The sequence below is a fragment of the Cyprinodon tularosa genome, unplaced genomic scaffold (genome assembly GCF_016077235.1).
Source record: "Cyprinodon tularosa strain WSP-4 unplaced genomic scaffold, ASM1607723v1 ctg92, whole genome shotgun sequence".
NCBI classification, from domain to species: Eukaryota; Metazoa; Chordata; class Actinopteri; order Cyprinodontiformes; family Cyprinodontidae; genus Cyprinodon; species Cyprinodon tularosa.
Genome location: NW_024039696.1, coordinates 143,462 through 170,887, shown reverse-complemented (window position 1 = coordinate 170,887; position 27,426 = coordinate 143,462). Strand labels below are relative to the sequence as shown.

General features: G+C 38.4%; 1 protein-coding gene across 1 annotated transcript in view; it reads right to left on the bottom strand.

Moving 5' to 3' along the window:
• LOC119776258 (copine-8) overlaps positions 1 to 27,426 on the bottom strand; it is a 118,760-nt gene that overhangs the window by 82,880 nt on the left and 8,454 nt on the right. The window contains exons 2-3 of the mRNA XM_038274571.1: positions 2,879 to 2,919; positions 1,188 to 1,234 (exon numbers count right to left, since the gene is read on the bottom strand). Coding sequence (XP_038130499.1) covers positions 1,188 to 1,234; positions 2,879 to 2,919 — 88 coding nt within the window. The remainder of the gene's footprint in view (positions 1 to 1,187; positions 1,235 to 2,878; positions 2,920 to 27,426) is intronic.

Genomic DNA, 27,426 nt, shown 5'->3' with positions numbered 1-27,426 from the left:
GGTTACAGGAGATTATGTACAGCTTTAGAATGTAATGTAATAAATGCACGGCGGCTTAAGTATGCAGTCAATAAGGGTCAGGGAGGTCCCAGTTTGACATTTAACTCTGCCTGATGATAAAGCATGCAGATGATGGGCCACTAAGAAGCCTGAATAACTGGAAATGATTGGGGCAGCAGGAATTGCCCCCTCATTTACAAACATGAATATTGACAAAAAACATTGCTGACAGCAGTTCAGTCTAAATATGAGCAAAATCCAGATGTTGTTGAAAGTGTTTATTAAAAAAAGCCCGGATAAATTGGACATTTTAATTAGCCTCACTATACATAAAAAAAGGTATGCAAAAAATAATTTAAGTAAGAAATATTAAATCTCACTATTTATTCCTTTAAATCACTTTAGGTGACTTAAGAATATGTTTCCTAAAGTAAATAACTGCTTAAAGAAGCTTGTTTAATAGAATTTGCCCAACTAGACAGAGTAACAACGACACTTAAATAAATAAATATGTTGCACCTGAGTGACTTCTTTAAGGAAAAGCTAATTTTCTTTCAAGTAGAGTAGGAGGAGCAATTCCTGGAGAGCCAGGCATCTTTACAGAATAGCTTTTCACAATTTAAAAAAATCACTCAGACTTACTACATCAAGGGTAAACTGATTCGAAGGGAACCATTGCTTCCAATAGTGTTTTCTCTTAGCCCAGGAGTTCTCCTACTCAGAGGCAAATTCTCAATTCATAAGAACGCAAGTATGGAGTCTTGTTCTTGACAAGAACGCAGGGAGAACGCCAGCACTCAGCCTAAATATGGGTCGATTGGAAAAGAGGCGTAATTGTGACGCCACCACACGCTCGTCAATCACTTTTTCACAACAGTAATGTAGGTTTTTTATTCATTTATTTTTTCATAATAACTAAAGAATCCTTTATAATTAAAACCCCAATTTAAAAAAACACATTTTGTGTTTACATGCGTAATCTTTGCCTAATATTTAAAACTATTTTAATATTCTAAGTGTTAAAATCATGTAAAACAGGTAATAAATCAGGTAATCACTTTTTCATAAAAAAGGTTTACTCTCAATTTTTGCTCAAAACACAGCTTTAAAAGGACATTTTTCAAAAGTACACCAATATGAAGACGATGCAGTGAAATTGCTCTAAAGAGACTTTAAAACTAACTGACCTCTCTCCACTCCTTGTTGCCAATGCCTTGTGTGTAAAGAACACAAACTGTAAAGAAAACAGAAATATAATATTAATAACATTATTAAATGCTAAAAAGCAGATAATATTCAGTGGATTTCAACTAACAATATTTGCAAAGCTTAAATAATTTTTCCCATCCACTAGAAAGGTGGAGCTTTTTGATTTATATCACCACTCTTAAGTTATTTTTAACATCAGGTCACATACTCAGACTATCTCTACTACGACTTTTTGGTTCTTTTCCAAGTCAGACAGGTTCGAACTCCTCCTTCATTAATAAATACCAAACAGCTCCAATCCTACTCCACCATATAATCACAATCATCCAAGCAGGCTTCTTATCACTGTCACCATCTTAACCAAAATATAATGTCGATATAAGCATTAAAGCTGCTTTTGGATCTGTTTGGATCTGTACTAATTGTTTTTTAATAATAAATAATCAGCTGCTCACAATATTGGTTTTTCATACTGGTGTGACTTACAAAGCATAAACAAGAATCTACAAATGAGCTAAACTACTTTCTAAATTTGCAAGTTGTGCTTACTCCACAAGAAGAGAGCAACTTTTGTCTACATTCTGTTCTTGCAGAACTGGTTTAACATTTCTGGCAGCCTGTTCATGAACTTGATAGAGTAGAACTGTCAGAAAATGATTATATTCAAATGACTTCGGAGAAAAGACGTTAAGTTTTTCAGGAAATCTTCTTTTCCACTAAGCCACTATCATCCCAGCTGCTTCATTTCTCAGGAGTTTCTGTGAAGAGTGAAAAGTTCTCTATAAAAAGGAGTTTCTTTTCTTGACCAAAACACAAACAGCCACGTGTCTATAGTTCAAAGATGGAAACACCACCAACCAGAGAAAACCAGCTATTACCATTGTTGTGTTATCACTTCTCCCTATGAGGCCAAAACTACTGACGTAGCTTTTTGACTTTTAGTAAAAGTTGTTAAAACAAACAAAAAGTGATATTTAGGGAAGAACATAAAGAATTTAAGATGTAATTTTGAAATTGCAATTCGAATTATTTATTGAACTCTTTTAAATTTCTTTTTTTTTTTCAACAAAAAAAGTAATTTCCTCTTTGCTTTCTTTTTAGCACTGTCAAACAATAAGCAGAAAAGAAAAGGCAGCTTGGATGTTGTATTATCAATTTCTTTAATAACTTTAAAATAAAAATAATTTCAGTTTATATATGTATATTTTGAACTTAGCATTTTAAATTCAATCTGGTCACTTTTTGCCAGTACATCTTCTTGAGTACGAAATGTTAAACATTATTTTATGTATCATTTAAATTAAGTACCGGTAACAGAATCAGCCGACTTGGAGAAGAAAATGTAAACGTTTGGATGATCTATTAGCAATTATGGTCATAGTCAGATATGAAGCTATGAATTTAATGATAAGCAGTTCTGTTAAGGTATGTTAATATTCAAATTTGAAATTTTGCAATGAATTTCTGTCAATTTTGCCTGGTCACCCTTTGAAAAATAAATGTTTGAAAAATATTATTTCATAGAACACATTTACAAATGAACTCATCTTAGAGAAATAAAATGAAAATGCAGCTCAAAATATAAATTTGTAATGATTTGTAAGTCAGAAAATGCAGCTTTATTTTGCAGACACATTTTCTTTCATAGATCAAGGATCACGTAACTTACTTGGGTCTGATTTGGAGAAAGTATCCATGTCCAGCAGGTTTCTGTGGGGGAACAAAGAATGGAAAAATAACTGAAAAACATGCATCCTTGGGTTGCATTGAAACATCAAACTCCGTGTTCACTAAATCGTTATTTGTGAAAAAAAAAAAAAAAATGCAAAATAAGGGCACTTAAAGTTTTAATAATTCATTAAGTAAGGCTCAACATCAACACAATGCATAAAAATGTTTGTTCTTCTAGAAACAACACAGCTGCTGAGTGTCCATTACCATGACATAAAGCAGCAGAATTATAAATTTTAATTTTGTTAAAATGAGTTTAGGCTTTCGTTGATTTTAGGGAACAATTTTAAAAGGAAATCAACAGTATTTTACTACATTTATCCATGTTTTCCATCACTCAACGTAGAAAAAATTGTGAAAGGTCTATATGTATCTGGGGCCATACAAAAAGTAAATGAAGTTAAGAGGACATATTCCAGTCTGAAAAACAATATGCGACTGTAAGAGCTCAAAATAACTGTATATATTAAATAAAAGACAGATGCCCATAAGGGGGTCAACTTTCCAGCGGTTCAAGAGATTTTTAACATAACTTCAATTCATAATTGAAAAAGACTAAAGAGATCTGTCTAACAGATCGGGCTTTAGATGCAAAAATAACCTCATCCAACCTATACTGTAATGAAGCAGCAAAAGTGACATAGCTAATGTCTGCATGTCACACGTAAACGAGCCACTGATTTGTGCTGTGTGACCTGTTGCGTTTGTTCTGAGCCATTAATTATCTCTGTACATCTGCTTCTATCTGCATCCCGCTCCGAGCTGACCACTGCTGGCAGTGGTGATTAGTTTAGCGAGAGAAGTCTATATGTGGCACAGGTGCAGTAGAGCGTCCAATCATAAAGGAAAATGGCAGATCTCATGGTTCACCGGCTTTAAGCTTGTACCTCCTCCCACATCATCAAGCCAGCCAAAGCATAACCGCCAAACTTTCTATTAAATAAAGAAGTTGTTTTGCAGTACATGGAAATTCTTGATCTTACAGACAGTCAACCCAACATTTTTCACTGTGAAACAGAAACTTGTCACACTCTTGTTCTCTAAAAAATAGCTGTGTTTTTCCTTTTATATAGATCATCAAGCCAAGTTACTTTCATATGAAGGCAACCTATCTAATATAAAATAAGATATTCAATAGATGGCTATATTCATTAAGGAGAATGAGGATATCCAAACCAATCACTCTAAGCCTAATCAATGTTTCTGCCATCTTTTGCAAAAACAGCAGCTTTCATCAAGCCCTTTGAATGGTTAGTAATGAATAGAATAGTGAGCAATATATCACAGTGGGTTTGGTCCACAGTAAGGTTTCAAGTCATCCTCCCTGAAGTGTTTTGTTACCTCAATTTGGTTAAAGCCCATGCTTTGACTAAAATCTTCTTAAACCTTTATTTTTTAGCAATTGAGAAGAGAGCAACCGAAATGCTTTGTATCGCAATCCAGCAACATATCAAGCAAGTACACCTTAAGGTGGGCATGCACTAGGAATTTTTGCCCTTTTCAGGTCGATTCTCCAGTCATGCGAGAATTTTTTGGATTGGGTCAAGTTTTAGCCTCATTGTGCGTAGTGGGTCGCATAGTATACAGTGGGTAATGAGGGGAGATTAGCCTCTCGCGACAACCTCCCAATCAGGAATTATAAGGTCAAGAGAAATCAGTTGTGGGCAAATTCTGCTGTGAGGCAAAGCTACAAGCATCTACAAGCTGATTTACCACAACATGTACAAACAAAGGAATTCTTCTTCCAGATTGAGGAGTACGACAATCGCCATCTCTCAACACTGAGTCTGACGTGTGCTTTTTGGACATACAGTACAGTGTGAGCTTCAGATCCTATCAGAGCCTCGGGTCATACAGTGTAAGAACATACATCGTGCACTGTGAACTTTTAAACCCTAGAGTTTGAGCTGTAGCTGCGTGTAAAGATTGAAAATATCCTACAGTGCATGCCCGCCTTTAGGGACACACACTAATTTGCAGACAGTCAGAATCAGAATCTTAGTAGAGAGCATTACTCATAGATGCCTTACACCAGCAAATTTCCACCACCATGTTTGGTGTTTGTATGTTCTTTATCTAAAACACGTCTAATGTAATGGGAGAAACAGTTTGTCTTTTACTGGTACACCTTATTGCTTCCCATCTGAATGACTGTCCTCTTTGTTCTCACTGCCATCTATTTGGTTCAGTCAGCAACTTTTGTAAAGTCATTTCTCACAGGGAGACAAACATTTTTCCTATTTAAGAAAGGGTGCTTAAATCCATTTTAATGTGAAGGTTCATTTATACGTGCACAGCTTTAAAGAGCTATACTATGTTCATTATCAGGGCTTAAAGGAATGATTATTTCCTCAACAAGACTGTAGTTTAACACAGATCAGTCGCTTATGATGAACATTATTTGAATTCAAAGCACTTGCTCAGCCAATTATGTTTGGATTCAGCTATCAAAACAGAATCTTCATCAGATTTTTTTTTTCTATGTCAATGGTAAAGATAGAAAACTACCGGTAATAAAAACCAGATCTAAAGATTTATATGTGGGACTAAAGAAACCAGCAGCCCCTTTAAAACTAGAGGTTTAAACACACTCCTACAACCGGTGTCAAAATATAGAAGTTAGCAGGCTTTTTTCTTGAAGTTTTACAGTTTTATTCATCCGTAAAGATTATTATTTTTTGGTGCTGTTTTACATGCTCAACATGTAATCATTAGTAGAAATGTTATTGAAAAGAAAGAGAAAAAAACAGGCTGATGGTTTGGTTATTTCAAAGACTGAAGAACATTTTAGAGTCAGAAACATTCCAAATCTTAAGTTTGCTAATGCTTGATTTACACAGTATCCAATATTTAGTTTTTTTATGTTTAAAATACAGAAATGAAGCTCCTCCATTTACACTAGCATTAGATGCTTCCAACTGACAGGTAAATAATCTGGACGTTGGAGTGTCACCACCCATGTAATAAAGTGAGAGTATTTGTTTAGAGACTGGGACTAATGACCCTGTCAGAATTTCCATGTCTTCTTCTTTTAAGGGGTTATCTGACGTTTCAAAGTGTATGACTGCCCAAAGCACATCACACATGGTGGTACTCCAAATTGTCTCTTGGGCTTCCATTGCGCGTGTTTGTCGTGTGCATGCCTGTGTGCATATTTCTGTATGTGCCAGTGCAACACATTTTCAGGAGTTCCACTTCAGAGGATGATATATGAGTCACGCCGCTGTCTCTCTTCCTTCTCTCTCTCTTTTTCATCCAGGGGCAGGCAGCAGAGAGTGGGAAGCTGAAAGCTGCCGCCTGAGTCACTCAGAGGTCTAGAGGAATGCTGTCAGTGCGTTTCCTTTGGAAAGACACAATTATCTCAGTGTTATACTAGGGTTTGATTTATTCCACTCAACAAACCCTTAGAATATCTGCTGGTCAGCTTTTAATAATCAGACTATTTCAATAGACTTCTTCCTGTTTGAGATTGCATGTATCTCTAGAGCACTAGTGCTCTACAGGCTCTCATTCTTAGCAAATCTCCTACTTTTTTCTACCAAACCCATGGAAAATTAATCATCCACATTATCTCACATAAAACTATCAATTTCAACGTTTCCTATTCTAGTTCTTCTTTATTTTTTTATTTAATGATCAGTATCAGAGAAGTCTGGCTTACTTAAAGCCTTAAATACACTTTTTCTTTTGCTGATAAACTGTATACGTGATGACAATGTATGCAATTCTGTTGAAAATTGATTTTGGGTCTAAAATCCCCTTTCTGATGCCCACCTAAGTTTTAAAAGGGTTTACTGAATCTGGTTTTTGCCACTGGCTTAGCCTGGGGTGTGACGTCATTTAGGAGAACCGGCATAATCAACTGTATCCTGGGAAGCGTTGGTTTGCTAAAGGACTGACAATAAATAATTTTATCTGGTCTTAGGAAAATATATACTGACTTTCCTCACAATAAAGGTTAATTGAAAAAAACTATTTGTATTAAAATTGCATATAAACAAGACTGTATCATCTGTCTACTCTGGTTTTCTCTAGGTTTGAGTCAATCTCTTACCTGACCAACAACCTGTTAAAAAAAAAAAATCTTGTTAATGGGTCACAAAGTGTATGACCCATGAAATAAAATTTGAAATGTATTCATATTTGTTTATCAAGAGTGTTTGGTTTGGATATTTATTGAAGGTTCCCACTAGAGCCACCGTATCTCTGAGCCACCTCCAATATTGGGATTACTCTACTCTGCAAGTTTGTGTCGCTGTAAGTGCTAGTGTGCAACTGTCTACACTAAGCCAAGCACCTACTTTGGAGCAATTACTTAGACAACTTTTATTGTCATTTCGTTTTGTACAGCTTTTATGACGTTTCCATTGCTTTCAAGCACCTATGTAAATTCTCTGTTATTCGGATCATGTCAACCACAAATGTGCTTAAACTGGAAGGCAACCGGACTTCACTCAGTGTTTTGAAGCAGACCTATCCAGGTGTCTTTGTCAATTCTAATTGACACACCACAGCAAGCTTTAGTTGGAGAGCTGATGAATTTGAGCAGCATGGAGGTCCATCTTCCTGAACACATTCCAAGTCAGATGCAAATCAAACAGCCGACCATTGTTCTTTTGGATTGTTGGTGCCTTTTGTTGTGCATGGGCTATGTGATTGGTCTTTTGAATCATGCATCAGTTCTGATGCTTAAATACATCAGCACTCCAACTAGAGTTTACTGTGGTACAAGACAGCAGAATTGACTAAGACTCCTAGATAGGTACTAAAACATCTTTAAAAAAAAAAAAAAAAACTGAGCAAAATTCCGGTTGTGGTTTCCCTTTAATGCTTTTTAAAGCTTCATTTTGCCACAAATACAGCCTTATAGCTGTTTTTGGCAGTGTCATATAGAGACTGAAACGTTTGCCTATTCTAATTAATCAATTAACATAACTTTAGTTAGACTAGATGCAGAGCATATTTGAACATCCACTTCAACTCTCTTAGGACCACTAACAAACTTTGTTTCCAGGACGGCCTTTATTTGGTCCCATCTATCAACCCTGACTAGCTTTTCAGACCAAGCAAAAAAAAAACTGCTCCACACCATGATGCTACTACCACCACCATGTCTCATCATGGAATTGCTGTTCAGGGCAATTTTGAGTTAACAGCATTGAAGGTGAGGTTGAATTAAATGCTGAAAACTCTTTTCAAAAAGTAGATTTTATTCTTTTTTTTCAGGTTCCAGGACAACGTAAGCAAACATTATGTTGTTCCACCTCTATGTGGCAGAAATAAAGCAAAGCCAACTTCTGTTTTGCACACATACGTGAAAATATCTCACTTAAGATACTACCAATAGACAAATGTGACAGTGCAGATCTCACAGTGCTGTCAAGCCATGCCTGCTCCCTCCCTGTGGGGAAACTTTAGTGTTCCCCTGCTGTCCCAACTATACATCTGAACGCCAAACCTGCGACAGCTGTCAGTCATTGCAACAGAAACTGAAAATTTGATCCAAGACTATGCGTACACCCCTATTGCCGTCGTTCATGCTCGCATGAGCAGGTTGCCTTATTTAGCAGACACAAACAGGTGCAAATAGACAGTTTGAGACTGGAAGGTTTAAAACAGGTATGGTGAGGCAGCATCTTCAGCTGATACGAAGCGTCTGTAATTATAGGAAATGCCTGATGGAGATCGACGAGGGGGGTTAAGGTGCTTTGCCTCCCACACACACAAACAGGGTCTATTCTCTGTGCCTTAGCTCACAGGCGGAGAGCTGCACAGGAGAATGAGTATGGAGGCTGTTACCATGTAAACCGCTGACAGCCAATTGGGGCCACTTGACCGAGCTGAGTGACAGATGCTGTATAAGTGCATGTCATTTCTCCCCCAACTTGACAAGCAGGGTACACCATCTGTGCAGAGGTATTTGCAGCCTCACCTTTTTTTCTCCCTTTCCCTTGATCTGTTTTCAACTTTCGCTTAGTTATTTTTATTTATCCCTCCTTTGCTTTCAGGTCTGCGTTCCTACTTTTTAATAAGAGAATAAATTCAAAAACGCCCTTTGGACTGGCTCGAGGGGCCAAGTCCCTCACAGTGTGTTACCTTGACAACACAACCGCAACCCCCCCGCGGGACCCTTTCAAGCCTCTCCTTTTCTACAGAAATAAATTGGGTTTTTAGCCCACTGGATGCGGGTGGAGAGAAGAGGACAAGAGGAAAAAGATAAAACAGAAAATATGAGGATTTAGAGTGAACATAAAGCACAATATGATTATCAGAAAAACAGAACATGAAAGGGAAAAGATTATAAGGGGGATATTTTGGCAATGAGATTTTACATTATGCTGTATTTAATAGTGTTTTTACTCACTGCAGTTCTTCCTCCAAACACTTGGGGCAGTGAAGAGAAAACAAGAACTGGACCATGATATTTTAACCAGGACAAGTTTTTGTAACTTTTCGCTTAAATGTTGGTTTTTTTCTTTTGCACACAAGATTCAATCTTTAAAAATCAGTCCTATACAATTTCGTCACAGAAATCTGGAAATAAGTCAAATAAGAACTCGGGTAAATGAGTCAGTTACCACATTTTCACCAAATTTACACAAAAGTGTGAAACAAATGATTCATGCCATTCACTCATTTGATCCTTGATTGGGTTTTTAACCAAATTAAAGTATTTTCAAACACCATCATAGACATGACGGTGATCTGTAGTAATGTATAATTTCACAAGGAATAAATGGTTAATACCTATCACCTATCAAAGGGGCTCCCTTGATCTCTATATGTGCAAATAATAGCAAGAAATGTAATAGGCAGCATTACCATGACTGTAATAATAAATTATCATTTTATATGTATATGTTGATGAAAAACTAAACAGGAAAACACAAATTAGTGTACTTCAAACAAAAATTGCTAAAATTGTAGCCATAATGAACAAGGCCTTCATAGTAGCAAACAAAAACCCCATTTACACTACCATTTTGAAACCGTGCCAATAACAGTCTGAGCACGGTAACCGAGATAACTGTTGAGTGTAAATGGAACGCAACTAAACTGGACACAACCGAATCATGCTAAATCTAGCACTAGTTTAACAGCAGGGCTCGGCACAGTTCAGTTGTGTCTCGGGTCTCTGATAACAAAAAGTGCACGAGCAGACCGTTCTGCACTCTTATTTACAGTCAACTGACTCATTTTGCCGGTTTTCTGGAGTGTTTGGCTTGGCAATTCACATTCTCTTCAACTGTTCACAACAAAAACTTCTTCTTAGCCTATTAACAATAAATGGCATCAAAAGATCGTGGCGCGACCTGAGATGATGAGACTGAGGCTCTCATTGAAATTTGGGCAGAGAACGATATCCAGGCACACTGAAAAAAACAACTCATAACATTTACTTAAAAAATTGTTGGGATCCTCAGGCTTGCCCACCAGAGGGCGCCAAGGATCCCCTTCTGCTCTTTGCTATTTTTCTTTAGGGCTGGAGTTACTGTGGGGATCTGGAGATTACCCTCTGTCTCCAGCAGAGTGCGCCGTGGGTCTTCTGGAGCTGGAACCTTCCTGCCAACCCAGTCTCATGGGAATATATGTTCACTAAGTAGATATTATGTAAATAAATGAGACTGGGTTGTTCCTGCACACCTCTTGCTAATCCTCTCATCAGAAGACCTCTCCTTTATAAGCTCCTGCCTGACCTTGATTCCACGCCGCAGTGTTGATCTTAGTTGGTTAGCTTCCTGAGCCTCTGTTACAGAAGAATCTTTGTTATCTCTAGTGTGAGATCAGATTCTAACTCTTCCTTGTCTCTGCCTCACAGGAATCCTGTCTCTTCGTGAAAGCTCTGGATGAGCTAACCTCCTGTCTCCTCGTGAAGCTCTGGATGAGATTAACCACCTGTCTCCTTGTGAAGCTCTGGATGAGCTTAACCACCTGTCTCCTCGTGAAGCTCTGGATGAGCTTAACCTCCTGTCTCTTCGTGAAGCTCTGGAAGAGCTGTCTCTCTGGCAACCTGTCTCTGGCCTGCAGCTCTGGGAGAGTTGTATCACAGGAAACCAGTTTCAAGCCTGAAGCTCTAGGAGACCTAACCTGCTATTCTGCCCTGGTGCGCCAACCCAAGATTCCTACATGGTTGAAACCTGAAGACTTCTATGTGGAGTTTCCCTAGAGGTTCCCATGTGGATTTTCCCCTGTTGTTCCCTAACCCGAACATTCCTACGTGGTTGAAACCTGAAGACTTCTGTGTGGAGTTTCCCTGGAGGTTCCTACGTGGAATGAGTTTCTAGAGTCCTTCGTGTTGTCCCCTGTTGTTCTCTGCAGTGAGCTGGAAGCTCAAATCTAGGACTGCCACGCTAAGCCTGAAGCTAGAAGCTTAGCCTCTCATGAACTCTGCTAACCAACAGTCTCCAGTCCCAGTGCAATCTCCAGTGAACCTGCTCCCCAGTCTGAACCAGTTCCCGTGTCATATCCATGTTTGTGCTTAAATAAACCCTTTTGGACTTTTACCCAGTTTCCCCATGTGTGTTCTGCATTTTGGGCTTTACTCCCAGAACCCATCATGAGACTGAGGCTCTCATTGAAATTTGGGCAGAGAACGATATCCAGGCAAACTGAAAAAAACAACTCATAACATTTACTTAAAAAATATATTGTAAGTATTTGTGTGCGAATGATTTCAGTAAAATTCGATGCTGCAATATCAAGTGACACTCACTTGAATTTTTTTCCAGTGAATTTTACTTTCCATAATACATAACAGTTGCGAAGATATTAAGTAACATTTACTTAATTACATCAAAGATGTAAGTTAGATTTATTTAAACAATTTAAGTAAAGTGTACTTGTTTTTCATAGGCACAAACAGCATTTTACTCAAAATATTAAGGCAACAAAGAGACAAACAACCATTTACACACACCCTCAGTCCTTAGGACAATTCTGACAAGCCATTTAACATAACAGTCATGTTTTTGGACTGTAGGAGGAAGTCAGAGTACCAGGAGAGAACCTCTGCATGCTCAGGGAGAACATGCAAAATCCATGCAGAAACACCCCAGGCCGGTAATCAAACCCATAACCTTCTTGCTGCAAGGCAGCAGTGTTACCCTCTGAAACTGAGAGTTTCAACATTAGTTACAGAAATAAACTCATATGTAAGATCAAGAATATTTAACTGACACAATCTTGCTCAAAACAACTTCTGGGCGAGGGTCAGAACTGAAACAGCCACTTAATCTTTTAGCATTGGTGTAAAGATTATGTATGCCTCTATTTGAATGAAAAAAAAAAGCATGTACAAATATAGCATTAATAGCACAAGAGCATTATGTTGCACTGCATTAGAATTTGTACAGAAAACAAGAAAGTTGGTATGAGTTATAAACAACAAATACAAAGTATTTCATATACACCACATCCAACACAGATGTGGTAATATAGTTACTACTCAAATATGCAATAAAAATCTTACAAACCTACACACTGCAACAGTGCAATTTCAACATTTAAACCTGTCGTCCAGAATAGTGGTCTTTTAAGAATGCAATTCAACAATATTACTGAAACAAAATCAACACAATTAAAAATTAACGCCTTAAACAGTCTAACCATTCTCAATAAAGAATAAAATCTCTACTAGATACTTGAATAAAAATATCTGTTATTTTTTGCCTTAAACCTTATTTGGCACAAAAAAAAAACAACATTAATGACAGGCAACATTCCACAAAAAAAAAGGTTTAATTTTAATCCAGGCTCTCTAGTTTTTACTAGAGCTTAAAATGCAGAGTAAAAATTATGATGAATACTTATAATACTAATAATAATAATACTAATAGAGTTTATTGCACCCAAAGGTCACCTTTTTCAGTGCACATAAGTTCCTAAAAGTTGCCATTTTGTGTGCCTAATTCCTGCCTTCTTACGACCTAGCTTGGTTCCTCACCTCCTAGGTCGTAAGAACCAAGCTCAGCACAGTTAACGGTTTCAGGAGAGTAGTGTAAATGGGGCTAAAGTAAATTATTTTGCTTCAAATTCTTTTTTACTAAGCAAAAATTACAGTGCATGGACATAAATATTAAAATAAAAATAATAAAAAACAGCAAATAAAAAGTTTTTGTAATTCAGTTAGAGGGGTCAATGTTTGGAAAAAGTTAGATAAGGGATTAAAAAAAATCTAAAAAGGTAGAAGCTTAAAGGTAACAGCTTTATGATCTGTGCACTTTTCCTTAGAAATGTCATGTTTTAGGTCATATACTGTGATGCTGTGAGATAACTGTTGTAGACTTGTTTGCTTTTCTGGGAACTATGATAAAGACTGTGTAATAAAGTTAGGCAATACAGGTATCCGTTTACTTCAGCCTACACCTTTTCGGTCGTTAAATGAATTACGACCCTGTTTAAATGTAGATGTGTATTATGCAGTATAAATATTAAAACAATGTAAAAAATATTAAATCATAAAATATATTTCTGTTTCTTTATACAATGTTGATAACTGTGGCTTCATCTTCTTCTGAAGTTGCTGGTGAGCAGGTCCTCTCTCACAAATAGTCCTTCTAAGTCAGGCTGTTATCCACTTTTTATTACTTTTAAATCCATGTCTGTGATTAAGAACCAGCGAACATCACCTCCAACAGTCACTGAACCAGTTGATCTGTTTTCTGTATTAGACCTCACAGTCACACTATTCTCTCCTTCCATAAACCTCCCAAGTCTTTACAGAGAATCTCTAATATTCTCCAATCCTAACATCACTTGCCTTCCTTAATATATTACTCTTTTATTTGCAGGTCTATTTTTATCTCCTGCTCTGCCATCCTCTTAGAAGGGAAGGGGTTTTCTCAGTGACAGCCTCAAGCATACAGTCCGGTTTTGTCTTTTGGTTTTCTTCTCCCCCCCATTCTTTCCTTTTTGCCCCTCCCTCTGTCTGTCTCTGTCACTTTGACCGTGACCTGAATAGGCTATGTGCAGAGTACGCCATCTGACTGAACTAGATACGACTACATGCATGTAGATGCGCAGGGAACCGCGTGGAGCGACCAGTGTTCGCTCTGATGGCTTTCCAGTTCAGATCCCTCTGATGCCCATTACCTCAGTGATGCAGATACTTGCAAACATAAAGACACGATGGTTAAGCCTCATCACTTCATCAATTCTTTCTATTCTGCAAGGATTTTAACTGAGTAACAATTTCATTGGTAGTAAAATATATATATATTATCATGTAGACATGCAGTACCAAGCCTGAACAGAATTTCATAGTTGAATTTAAATCCTTTTGCACAATAGTTCACATCTGCTAAAGCAATAAAATCAAAGACCACGTGAGCAAATTAGTTGTTAAGCTAAAACAGTGAAGATTTGAATATTTTGGCCTTTATAAAAACTTTACGATTGTTACAATCACAAATATACATTCCTATCTTAATCTTTGCACCACTTTTATTATTATGAGCTCATCCCTGACTTCCTAAAAACCCCTTTGATAGCCAGATTAATATTCAATAAGAAGTAGGAGTTTTAAAAGCTTTACAAAAAGAGTTTTTTTAAAGTATTTTTATTTTATTTTTGTGCAAGCAGTCGTTGGAAAAAGGGTCCCAGCGTTCTCGTGCATCTCGCTCTTCTAGCTGGTCCAACTTCACAAGTCGATTTCCACAATGGCGGTCATACATACAAAACCATCTGGTAAGGTACCAAACAGGAAATATGCATAGTGTAGAGCTGATGTAGATTTGACCAATCAAAGGCCTCCTGTCTGCGGTCACCTACAATTTCGGAGAGGTGCACCAGAGTGTCTGCGGAAGGGGCGGGAGCATATCTGAGTTAACTGCAACACACACAGAGAAGACCTGGTTTCTGAGTATAAATCAGCCTTTATACATTTTTCTAAGTACACATTTGTGACCATTTTTTTCTATAAACATTTGCTACTGTAAACACCAGAATGTACTCATTGTGGGACGATAAAGGTATTTTCTATTCTATTATATTCTATGTATGATCTGATTGAATTGTCTCTGTTAAGCATCTCGAGATGACGTGTTGTGAATTAGCACTATATAAAAAAACTATAAACTAAATTGAATTGGATTTGTTTATTGTGTTAGGATTTTGTGATTTTGCGGTGTAATGGACTAAAAATGTTTCCTGAGAGGCAAGAACACTTTTAAAACCTCAAATAGTTGGGTCTCCTTACAAAGCATCAGTTATTAAAAATACCCATAGAAACATGAAAGGTGATTCCCAACCTGTCATTTTTTACTACCGTATTTTCACGACCATAAGGCGCACCGGACTAAAAGGCACAGTCTCAGTTATGTGTGCCATTTCTGTATTTAACACACACATAAGGCGCACTGGACTATAGGGCGCGTTTTTTATATACAGGTACATGTCCTCTCAGGTGGATTTTCCCACTTAAAAACATATTAAAACTACTTTATTCCCACTGATCACAGCAAATAAAGCTGCAAGGAGTATTTATTACAAAGTATTATTCAAACCTGGGAGCTGGCCATGAGAGACACATCGCTGATGACACAGGGCTGTGATTACTCCTCTGATACAGTTTATTGACGCATAAATTAACTTAAAACCTGCCGACAGAATATATTCACTTTTATTATCCTGCTGCCTGCGGTTTAGATTATTTCGATGAAAAACACCTGCCAGCCGCCGCGGTGAACCGCGAGGACCCGGCCAGAGGCTGCTGTTGAAGGGATTCCTGCTGTCGGCGCACCGCTGGTATGTGGGGCTCTGAGCGCCTCCGACAGAAATAGTATAGGCAGGATAATAATCTGGATGAACTGACTGCAATGATTAAGTTTTCAGGTGGACTTTCTCCCTTAAAAAGATTTAGATTATTTAGATGAAAAAACACCTGCCAGCTGCCGAGGTGAACCCGGAGGAGACCCTGCCCAGAGGCTGCTGTTGAATTAAGTTTTCAGGTAGAAAAATAGAGCGGGAGCAAAACTGAGTATGATTGTGCTTTATTCATGTATTGATTACAAAGTATTAATCAAACCCCTCAAAGTCATCATCCTCTGTTTCTGAATTAAACAGCTGCGCTAAATCCGACATGCCAGTTTCCCCTTCTTCTTCGCTGTCAGAGTCACTTTCCGTGCCGTGCGGCTCCTTGGAAATGATGCCGGCTTTTGCGAAAGCTCGAACAACAGTCCCAGCAGAAACGTTAGTCCAAGCATCTACAATCCATCTGCAAACGGTGGCGTAACTTGCCCGGCGCTGCCGACTCCAGCTGGAAAAGTCTCTTTAGGCAAAGTCTTTCTTTTAAAAATCACCATAGGCGGCAGTTTCTGTCCATTTGCGTGGCAGCCAAGCACAACAATAAACGACGCCTTTTCATACCCCGTTGTGTGTATCGCTACAGTGCTGGTCCCCTTCTTCTCCACTGTGTGATTCACCGGGATGTCGAAAGTGAGCGGCACCTCGTCCATGTTGGTGATGTGGCTTGGCTGGATGACTTTGTCAGCGATGTGTTTGCTGCAGAAGGAGTGGAAGCTCGCCAGCTTTTCATCATAATTCGCCGGACGTCGCTGAGCAACTGTAGTCCTGGTCCGGATGGAAAAATAGCACCGTTTCATAAAACGGAAGCACCACGATGGACCTCTTTGAAAATTTTCAATTTTCATTTCTTCCGCCAGCTTTACTGCTTTTAGTCGAACAGTGACCGTTGAAACGCTGGCCCCACTCGTTCTTTGCTCCACGATCCACCGCTCGAGTCTTTCCTCCAACTCGGGCTACCTCGCCTTATGTCCGCGGAAACTCAGCTGCGTCTTCTTCACCTGTCGGAGTTCGTTTTCCAGCTTCCTCCACTTGTGAACCATCGATTCATTTATATTGAATTCTCTCGCAGCTGCTCGATTTCCATGTTCCTCTGCGTAGCTGATAGCCTGCAGTTTAAACTGGGCTTCATAGGCGTGTCTCTTTGCCATTTCCAGGGTTGTTAAGACAACAATGTTCTGCATAAAGCACATACCTGTTCTTTTATACACAAGCCACGCCCACACTTCCCCCTTTAACGTTCTCACATACTCATGGTGGTCTCAACAACGTCCGCAGATAGGGCGCACCCCACATTTTGAGGGAAAAAAAAGACGTTTAGGTGCGCCTTATAGTCGTGAAAATACGGTATATGTCTTCTTTGTAAAATTAAATCTACCGTACTAAAAAAAAATAATAATTTTATTTTGGCTATTACAAGGGTGGTTATAATTATAGGCTTAGCTCAATAATTAACCATAATCAACAATCAAAATGAAATATGATCTTAAATGTAAATTAAGGAGGTTTGCAACCAAAACTCCCAATGTAATTTGTATTAAATATCATGGAAAAGCAAGCTATAAAACGCATAGATTTTTACCCTAAATGTGTAACTGGGAGGATCCTTGTTTTATGAATCAATAATAAACTTGCAACTTTTTTATGGTATTTTATGGGTGGTGCTGAATACGGTGACAGAGTTGCCTTTAAAGACAATTTCAGCTAAAAAAAAAAAGACCCTTCTCCTCAGAAACTCTAGCTTGTTCTTAAGGTGAAGGTTGGGCTACCTGTTATCTTCGATCCATTTTGGGTGCTCAACGGGAAGACATCAATGAGAAGTCATAGTGAGAATGATGTCTGGTTTATGAACCTTAGGATTTGTTTTTTAGCACATGGCGCCATTTTATTGCTGTCTCTAAGCCACGACCTTCGCTGTGCACTAAACAGGTTGAGGAATTTAGTGGAATCTTTAGGGAAGTCATTTCCTGTAAGTCTGATGCCATTGTTTGACCAGAAGGCCAAGCGGTCTTGACGTCTTGTTTAGCATTAACAAGAGGATAAAGTGGATGATGCAGTGAGCTATAGTTAGAGCCCTTGCCCCTCAGTATTAAAAGGAGTTAGACAACTTCCTTTAAAATGTATTTGGTATATCCTAATTGAAGGAGACTCTCAGGTACACCTAGAAGTTGTAAACTACTGGATTTTCTAGGAGAGTTTAGACTTTCCTCATGGAGCTATTACATTTATAACCAATTTCACATAAGTAGAGGATGGTGAATAGATAGTCGACTGGAAATATTCAATAAAGCCAGGAAAAATACCATTAGCTATTCCTAAAATCTGACTTTTTTCTTTGAAAAATGTAATAGGTTTTACTGTGTCATACTACAAAAACTAAACACCAAAAATTGTGTTTTAGTTATCCTTTTAATGTCTTCTAAAGCAGTTGTCTCCACTACTGTATAATCCTCTTTGTGCTTCAACGTGTGCATGTTGTCAATAGGTACCTAATCAAATTGCTACAAGTTGCTACAACCCCAATTACCCTTCTTTGTTTTCCCTCTTACTTTCTTCCCCTGGGGCACTTTTTTTTTTCCAGTTTCGTTTTTCCTTGATCTATCTCACCTTATTCATTCGATATGCAACTTGAGGAAAAAACACTTGATTCCACATCCCCTGTATCTTCCTCTGCAAACACACACACATCGAAGCGGAGCATCAGCAGCTTGTGTGCACTCCCTGCTTCTCTAGAGGGCCTGCCCTAATTCCTCCTGACAGGGGCTGGGAGAGCCAAGAGAACATCTCTGTACACAGACTCAGGCACGTGGGAACACATACGCTGGAATATGCCATGGCGTTGTCCATTTAGGCACAATCATGGGCGACGTAAGAATTGTCAGTCAGGGCCGAGGCGTGGCGATGCATCTGAGCCAGAGGCATTCTACCTTAATTGCCTTTGTCACTGCTTTCGGGCAGCTCAGACTGACTTGCAGAGTCTCACTGCCATCAACACGTGTCACTGGTATGAGCATAAGAGCTAAATAAAGACATGTATTCGCGTTTTTACCAAGCACAACAGCCTAAAAGCATAACTGTGTAACCCTACATGCAGGTCTGTGCATCGGTTTCCATCTTTTAATCCTTTTCTTCATTTCACCCATGCTTGTGGCCTTCTCAGACTGTTATCAACAGGAGGCTCGGAGTACATGTGGAAGAAAATACAGACACATGCTTGGTTGTGCAGAAGCCAGGAGCTCCTGCATGACAGAGTGAGAGACAGGAAGAGAGACAGCATCCCTGGAGGAGTTAATGCAGACTCTCCGCTCTGTGACCACACTGGAGATGACAAGATTAGGCCTGCCACTGTCTGCGTCTTCCGCTAATGTTGCTCTGCATATGGCTGTGAAGTTGATTCCTGAACAATAATTCCCTTTTTTTAAATAAATCCAAGTGTGTTGCAGTAAAACAGAGCTCACTATAAAAGAAATGATATGTTCTTGACCTGCATAGAGGCGTAGACACACTTTGATTTCCCATTAAAAATATTAAAACAGGAGAAATCTCAGATGGTAGAATTAATTGAACGATGTTTCGGTTGTTTGTTAAGGTTTTTTTGTGCCTTTTCATCTTACAACAGACAATGGACATCTGAGCAAAAGCTAAATGTCAGAGCTTCAACTGTGAATGTATTTTTAACATCTATGTGTGCATCTAATGCTGGAAATGTCATCGGTTGTCCAGTTGAAAAGACGCACAGTGCCACAAAAGTGTGAATTGTATACGTGCATATGTAGTGTGTCATGTAGGCAGCAGGCTGCATGCACTCCTTGGGTTGAGTTTTCCCCTGAGGCATCCTGCTGATGTACATCTTTGCAAATTCTGGATATTTATGGGGTCATTGATCCTCTGGTGGTACTCTAAGGAGAAATGTACATCCTGAAGAGTTGAGTAAGGCTTATTTGTTTCTCAGATTGCTATAAAACTAAATTTAATTACCCATGAACTCTGCAAGTCAAGTCTTTATGGAAGAGCAAGAAGAAAGCCAATGTTGGAAGAAAGTGATGAGAACTCCTTCAAATCACATAAGGGGAGTAGATCAAGCAAACCTTAAAGGGCAGATTAGACTTCTGCAACCGCATCAAATCGCTTGAGTCTGGTTTTATCAGTTTTGCTGGTATGCTTCTGCACCGTCGATCTGGAATTTCTAGGGACGCACAGCAGCTTCCTGCCAAAGCACAAGGGGGAGCCTATTCAAGAACTCGCGAGAACTTCAATTGATTGTACTTCCAAACCTCCTTGATTAACCTTTCGTCATGGTTGTACATTGTTCCTTGGTTTTTAAAAATGGTGCACCCCGGCATCGAATCGAGAAGGACCACCACACACACAGCTGGAAAGTCATACCAAGGACCAATCACAGCTGCTTTTTGTCTGCGCACTTCCGCTTGAGGTCTGTGCGGGTTTGCGAACGTCCGACACGTAGTCAGGATTTTTTTCAGATTTGACAGTTGCAGAGGCTAAGCGTCAGAAGCATAAATTGCCCTTAAGACTTTATGCAGTTGCAACAGGGCACCGCCGCTCCAGTATTGGACACTGTAAGACATTTTCAATCTTGTTTCTTCCCTTTTTTTTGTCTGTGCTTCTTACCTCACATTCTCTCTTCCTGTATTTGGTTCACTGGGACAGAAACCTGAATTTCGCAGACTTGTAAGTGCTCCAAAGGTTTGGCATGAAAGCACTTTAAATGTGTTTGAAAATCTGTGCGATCAACTGAACGAGGCTGTGAAGAGATATCCTAGATAACCTGACAAATCTGGAGGGGGAAAGAAGCTACACTGCAAGGTCAAGATGTGCAGGAGAAAACTGAATGTTAGAATAAACAAATCAATACCTCAAGAAAATACAAAGAATGGCCTTTTAGTTACAAATCAGAAAATAAGAGAGAGGTTCTTGCTATTGTTGTGCTACTATAAGGTATGCAGGGTGAAGCAGACCCATCACACAGAGGTGACAAGAAACAATTCCTTTCATAACATCTATTATGTGTGAACTTAGAAAGGCTTGAAAGACTGCACCACAAACGGATGTTTTCAAAGGATTTTTGAGAAACTTCTGCATGGAACCCTGCATAAAAAATCTAAATTACATATAGGGATGAATCTATCCAGAATATATTAAAATACATAACATTCTGAATATCCCCAATAACTTCTCATGAGTTACAATGACATGAGACCAAATGAGGTCATCTTAAAGTTGGCCTGAGTCTGCTTGCTGTGCATTTGCTGATGTTGAAGGGCGGGATGTCCTTGGCTATGTCTTTAACTACCTGCATTTTTAAAATAACACCACAGCTGTCTCACCTTGAGAGTGGGTACACCTATTACCCCCCCATTTACCATGTCTGCCTGCAATAGCACAGAGCCCCTCCTTTCTGTGCATAAGTGTTTGTGATTGGTGGGTAGTCCTTGACTATTATCATCTGCCCTATTCTTTCTCATCTCAATCACATAATGGCAGTCAGGCCCTGTGACAGTATATGCTGTAAGGTACAATTAGACCTGTCAGTACAAGTCAGGTTGTTTATGGATAAACCACCTGAAGTGAGTGAGATACAGAAGCCCTGGAGCTGATTTTTATTCCCTTTATGTCTAAACTAGCACCAACTTTGCCAATAAAGGCCAAAAAATGTATATATTGTTCTGATTCTGGCCTGTAGCATGCATAAGAAGACCTAGAGACGTACATGAATGCCATTAAGGAACTATGTTGTGAAACCAAGGTGAAGAAAGACAGACAAGATAATGACATCTATTCACGGCAGCTAAGAAATCTTTTCTCCAATACAGCTTTGTCTTAGTGATTGCCAGCACCACTGTGCTCACATCCAAATCATTTGCACTCCCCGTTGTTGAGGACTGCATATAAACAGACAGAGGAAAGTTATCGGCCGCCACGTCATCGTAAACACATCCCTTTTGTGCTCCTCTGTGGCATTGAATGGGCACACAGCAGGCACCTCTGCTTCCCCTTCTCTCAAAGTGATAGTTGTCAGCAGTGTCTTCAATAGGAGAACCATTACGCGAGCTACATGGAGGCCAGAAAGGTCAACGCAATCACTTCCATACAGGGAATGGCAGCGAGCGACATGAAAATAGATAGCGGGTCGATCGTGACTGGTGTCGTTAAAGTGTGGGGGCTGCTGGGTGGAGCGCTCACACCCTGAGAGTTAAGTATTTGGCAGTTGTTTTAACTGAGAAAACGCAATAGATCTTTGTTATTTTCTTTCCCTAAGAGACATTTTGGCTCGAAGAAAAGCACAGTTGAATGAGAAAAGGTTGAAAACAGAATCATGTTGGCTCACCGGCATACCTTACACCTAATAGAGCTGTCCTTGTAGTTTTTTACCAATATTTTCCCTTGTGCCTAACAGTGAAAGCCATAGTCTACTGAAATAGACCAAATTATCAGAAGATATCAGTCAGGAGAAGACTGCAAAATACCGTTATCGGCATTAAGGAGGCTAACAAATACATGACAGAATGACATGGCCACATAGGGAAAGCAGGCACCAAAACAACAGTAATGTCATTCCATGTAGGGATGCAGCAATACATCTTTTTACATTTCTGGTACAATACAGATACTATCATCAGTACTGGCCAATACTAATAATGAACTGAGATGATATCAACACAAATCATACACACTTTTATGACTTATTGTCTTGTGTTGATTCTTGGAAGAGGGTTGATATTACTCAAACAGAAAACAATGGTCAAGAACAATTGTTATGAGAACATCTGACCAATGTAATAATAACCAATGGGTTGCATAAACTTTGAACAGAAACTGAATTGTAGAATTTTTATCAGCCTACTGATATTGGATATTGTAGAAGCACGCCGATCAGTGGTTTCCAAACTTTTCTTGGTGGGCCCCATTGATTTAAAAGCAACATTGATGAAAATTAAACTGCAGTAAATCACATTGCAATAAAATGAAATACTATTGCTTTTAAAGCGCAATAGTTTGAAGTTTAACTGCTTATTTTATTGTGTGGTAGTTATTTCTGTTATAATTAGTTCTCAAAATTGGCAATTTAATCATTTTACTTCTACCATGCCCCCCCTGCAATTACATTGGGTACCCCCTAGGGAATGCACTCCACACTTTGGGAACCACTCATTTAAATTTATGAGTCACAGATCTGAAGACACACTTTTATCTTTGAGGTGAAGGTTGCAGAACTCCTGGTCAACCAGATGTAAACCATGGTCCTATCTCAGTACAGCTCAAGCTAAAAGTACAATACTTTTAAGGTTAAAAATAAAACTTAGTCCAAGTGACCAATCAGTTACAGATTCTTTGGTAATTTTCATCACCATAAAAAGTTGATTTAGCATTAATTCATCACTGCAGGGACAAGGACTACGGTACTTGGCCGGTCTAGAAACGCCTGTGGGGCTGAAAAATTCACATACTTGTTGTTGTTTTTTTTAGATGATAATGGACCGATTCCCAATATCAGTATAGTAAAGTAAGATAATCCAGATTCCATCATGGATTTCTTTAATTTCTCCTGTGATAAAAAAGAAAATGTAGATTATTGCATCACACCTGTTGCCGGAACACCTTACAGAAATATTTCTACCTTTGAACCAGACGACAAACCCTGAGCTAATATTTGTTATAGTAGCTTTTACTCTTTTTTCAACCATCAAGAGAATGCAGACACACTGTGTGAGTTTTTCTGTGATCTAGCCTTAACAACCTACATTCCTCTAACCTACTTTTTATCCTTTTCTTGACTGTGTCCCAGTAATTCCCTGTAAATCATCTCTTTATCTCCCATTGTGAGATTCAAGTATAACGTCCTGTTTGCAGATTGATGACTAAGGAAATGTATATTTTTAAATGTATAGTCATCCATTAAAAAATATAAAATAGACAAGAAGAGTGTGATTAAAGAGATCAATTGCTGCACCTCCTCCACAGGTTGCTGAGCACTGCTGGTTGGGCGGCTGAAATAAATGTTCTTCCTCAGTTAAAATACTGATAAGCAAAACACATGGTAGGGCTAAAACTTTTCTGAGACATTGTTTGGCCTTTTCTTCATAGTTCATAGCATCTTCAGCTTATATTTGAAGTTTAATAAAATCTAAATATTCTTCTCATCTCACTTTTGGAAACCCCCACCTGAACCCAACAAATGTATAAAGTCTGTGTTTATTACCTCCGCCAAGGAGATCTGTCTGTCTGTGTACAGGATAACGTGAAAAGTTATGAACAGATTTGAATGAATTTTTTACCAAAGGTGAATCTCAGTCCAATGAACAATCTGTTACACTTTGGTGATGATCCAGATCACCATCTGGATCCAGGAATATTTTTAATTCTTCTGTGAATACAGGCATTAACTTAAGGTTGATGTCACAGTATGTTGGGGGATATGAGCTACTTGGTGGAGGTCGGTGTTTTCTGAGTGCTGAACTAGTTTTTTAATACTTCTTCATAGTAAGAAAAGGTAAAAAAAAAATAAAAAATAAAAAAAAAGATTTCTGACCTAATTTCCCGCTCGCAGCACACTCTAATTTAGAAAAATTCACTTAATCTCAATCTGATCTTCTCAGTTGTATAGTTTGCAGCCATGGATAAGAAAAATATACTGAGCAGATTCTGTATCAGCATTTTTATGCTGTAACTCTCTCACTGTCTGCAACTCACACAAAGCACCATCAGTCTGCAGCCGATGCCATGCAGTCGTCATTGTTCCCGGAGTTATTTGCTACACCCACAGGAATAGAACGTGACAGTGGCTAATTGTTCATTGCAATTCCAGCTGGCTGCTCTTGGTTCAATAATACAAACTTGAAAAAAAGTTTAATTTGAGAAAACATTATCTATTTGGAAATTGCAACCCTGGAACGGTTTAAATTCCATATCTATTAACGCACAGGTGTATAATTACTTTAAATATTTGATATTCTCACATCTGCTGGCAATATTGCCTTTTTAGTCTTCATCTAAATAAGAGCTTAACTGAGTGAAGTAGAGTTGTAAGCTATTTTGATTACGATCCAATGCAATACAAACAGCCGACGTTTCCCAGGCTTCTGAAGACTGACACTGCTGCTCGTTGTGTGGGCAGCACTACTAAATGACAGGCGGAGGGGGGTGCTGATAGGAAGACAGACTTTCCTCCTGGGTAGAAATTAAGTCATGCCAGAATACTGACAGATGAGCAGAGGGAGTAGGCTGGGAGGGTAGCAGGAACCCAAAACAGTCACAGCGTGTCTCTTCATATGGGATTTTTTTCCTGAAGTAAGATCTTCTTTTACCATAAATCTGGAGCCTCTCTATTAACCGTCGTTCTATTAAATTACATTCATCTCACATTCACACTGTAATCGATTCGTTGGTCTGGTTTTAAGGCACCAGGAGGAGTTAATCTGATGTGTTACTTTGGTCTTTTTTTAATGCTTCTTTATGGGAACCTATAAAAGTGCAACAAGGCATTGAAACGCTAGTAAAAATACACAGCTGTAAAAGATGCCACTATTTCCTTCATTTACTTTTCAGATCTGTTAGTAGAAACTCAGCTTTGTTAGTTTAAGACCGATTCATTGACATTAGGCATGATCTTTGTTTCAGCCTATTTCACAGTGAGTAGCAACAAGTGGGGAAGGGTCAGCGCTATGTTATTCCATGTTCCATAAACTTGAAAACAACTCATTTTGACTATTTTTTGGCATACTGCTAAAAGGAAACAATACTGAGCTACCGGTGACTAGTCCGTGTCGAGCGGAAATGTATCTGCCCCAAATTCCTAAGAGATTTGACTCTATATGAACTTTGCTCCCGGGTCTTCTCAACTCTGCTGGACAATTATCTACTGAAGGTAGAGAGTACCGGTAACTAAATGTGTGCAAAGAACTGAGTTACCATTGAAAGTAAATCCTAGATTAAAAGTTTTGTAATATTACAGGCCTAAGTCACAGAATCAATCATGTCAGCATCAGCTATTTTTCACTACTTCTCTATAAATCTATTTAACATCAAAATAGGTATTTAGTTCAATAAGAAATAAAAAAAAAACTATACATGTTATTTATTCTTTAAATCCTAAAATATATTTAAACACCTGTTTTTGCAAATATATACAGTAAAAACTGCAATTCTTCTTCTCCAATAAATAAACCAATAAACGCATATTTTTTGTACAGTAATATCACCATATGGAAACATGCACACGCACTATACAATATATGTGAACTTCTTAGGGCTCCAATTGTCAAAGCTTAGTGTATATATTTTTTTCTTCTACCAAACTTTCCTTTTTAGCAATATAAACAGCCAGCTTCTTATGTAATAACCTTTTGTGACTTACTTTGATCTCCATTAGGGGCATTTCCTGTCTTCAGGATACATGTCAACATTTTTTGCTTTATGTAAATTATGGTTTTTCCATAAAAAATTCAATTTTGTGTTTTGATCCTCTGTAACTTCCAATAATCATAATAAACATAAAAATAAAATACACTCCTAAATATATTCAACATAAAATATTTCTTTTTTGACATGATTTACTTGAACTCATTTTATTTATTTTATTACTTCTCTCCAATTATATTTTAACTGAATGAGATCCAGCTGTGTATATTAGTCATATTATATTAGATTAAGAGAAATTAACAAAGGTGGTCGAACAAAATTCTCCCAAATCCAAAAAAAAAGCTAATTGCTGACAAACTAAAGGTCACATTTAATGATGCCAAGCATCATTACTTTGAAGCTATCATAACACATTTTCTAACCCATCGGGACCTTAACTCTCGCTAACCTCAGACTTCTGCACAAATAAACCTTATGCTCTTTCCATTTACCCAACCAGCTCATGGTGAACCATGGTGAAATAAAGAGCAATCAGGTGTGCATCACAATAGGAGAAACACAGTGTGCAGTTTGCACCTGCTGCCTCACAGGTTCCTGTCAATACAATACCCTATTGTGGGAAGAGAAGCAATAAAAGGGGAAGGCCTTTTATACTTTGCTGTCTCTCAGCATTAGCGACGGAAGCCAGAAGACAAGAAGTGATAAGCAGAGAGTTATTACCGTCAACAGGTTCAATGCTTACTGACAGTCAGAGGGTTTGTGGCAAGAACCACTGAGCTGAATTTGTTGAAGGCAGTGGATGAAACAGGTAAAACTCAGTACCATCCACCTGTCAACCGGATGCACAAGGCTTTGAACATAGACAGTAAGAGCACATGTCGACAGCAGTAATGGCACTCATTAAACTTAATTCAGTGCTTCTAAATTGCTAGGACAGAAGCCAAAATAAGACAGATTTTCTGCTGCCCTTAAATCACTTTCTCCATAAGAAAGAGTTGAACTTAAAACTGATAAATAATCTCTCTTTAATGCGGCCCTCTTGTTGTGTTACAATAAATTGACAATAAACTGTCAATAAAAAACATATATGTAGGTATCTAAATGTATAAATGCAATGATGTAAAATAAATCATCTCATACATACATGTGACATCTGATGTTTCAGTCACGTGAGCAGAATTTAAAAAAAGTTCTGAATAAAAGTTAAAGCTTAGCAAAGCTGCAAGTACAAGGCAAACAATTATGGGTAGGAATCTACAAGCAATGATTAAGCTGTTAAACCTACCAGTAGGTGGCAGTACAGAACCT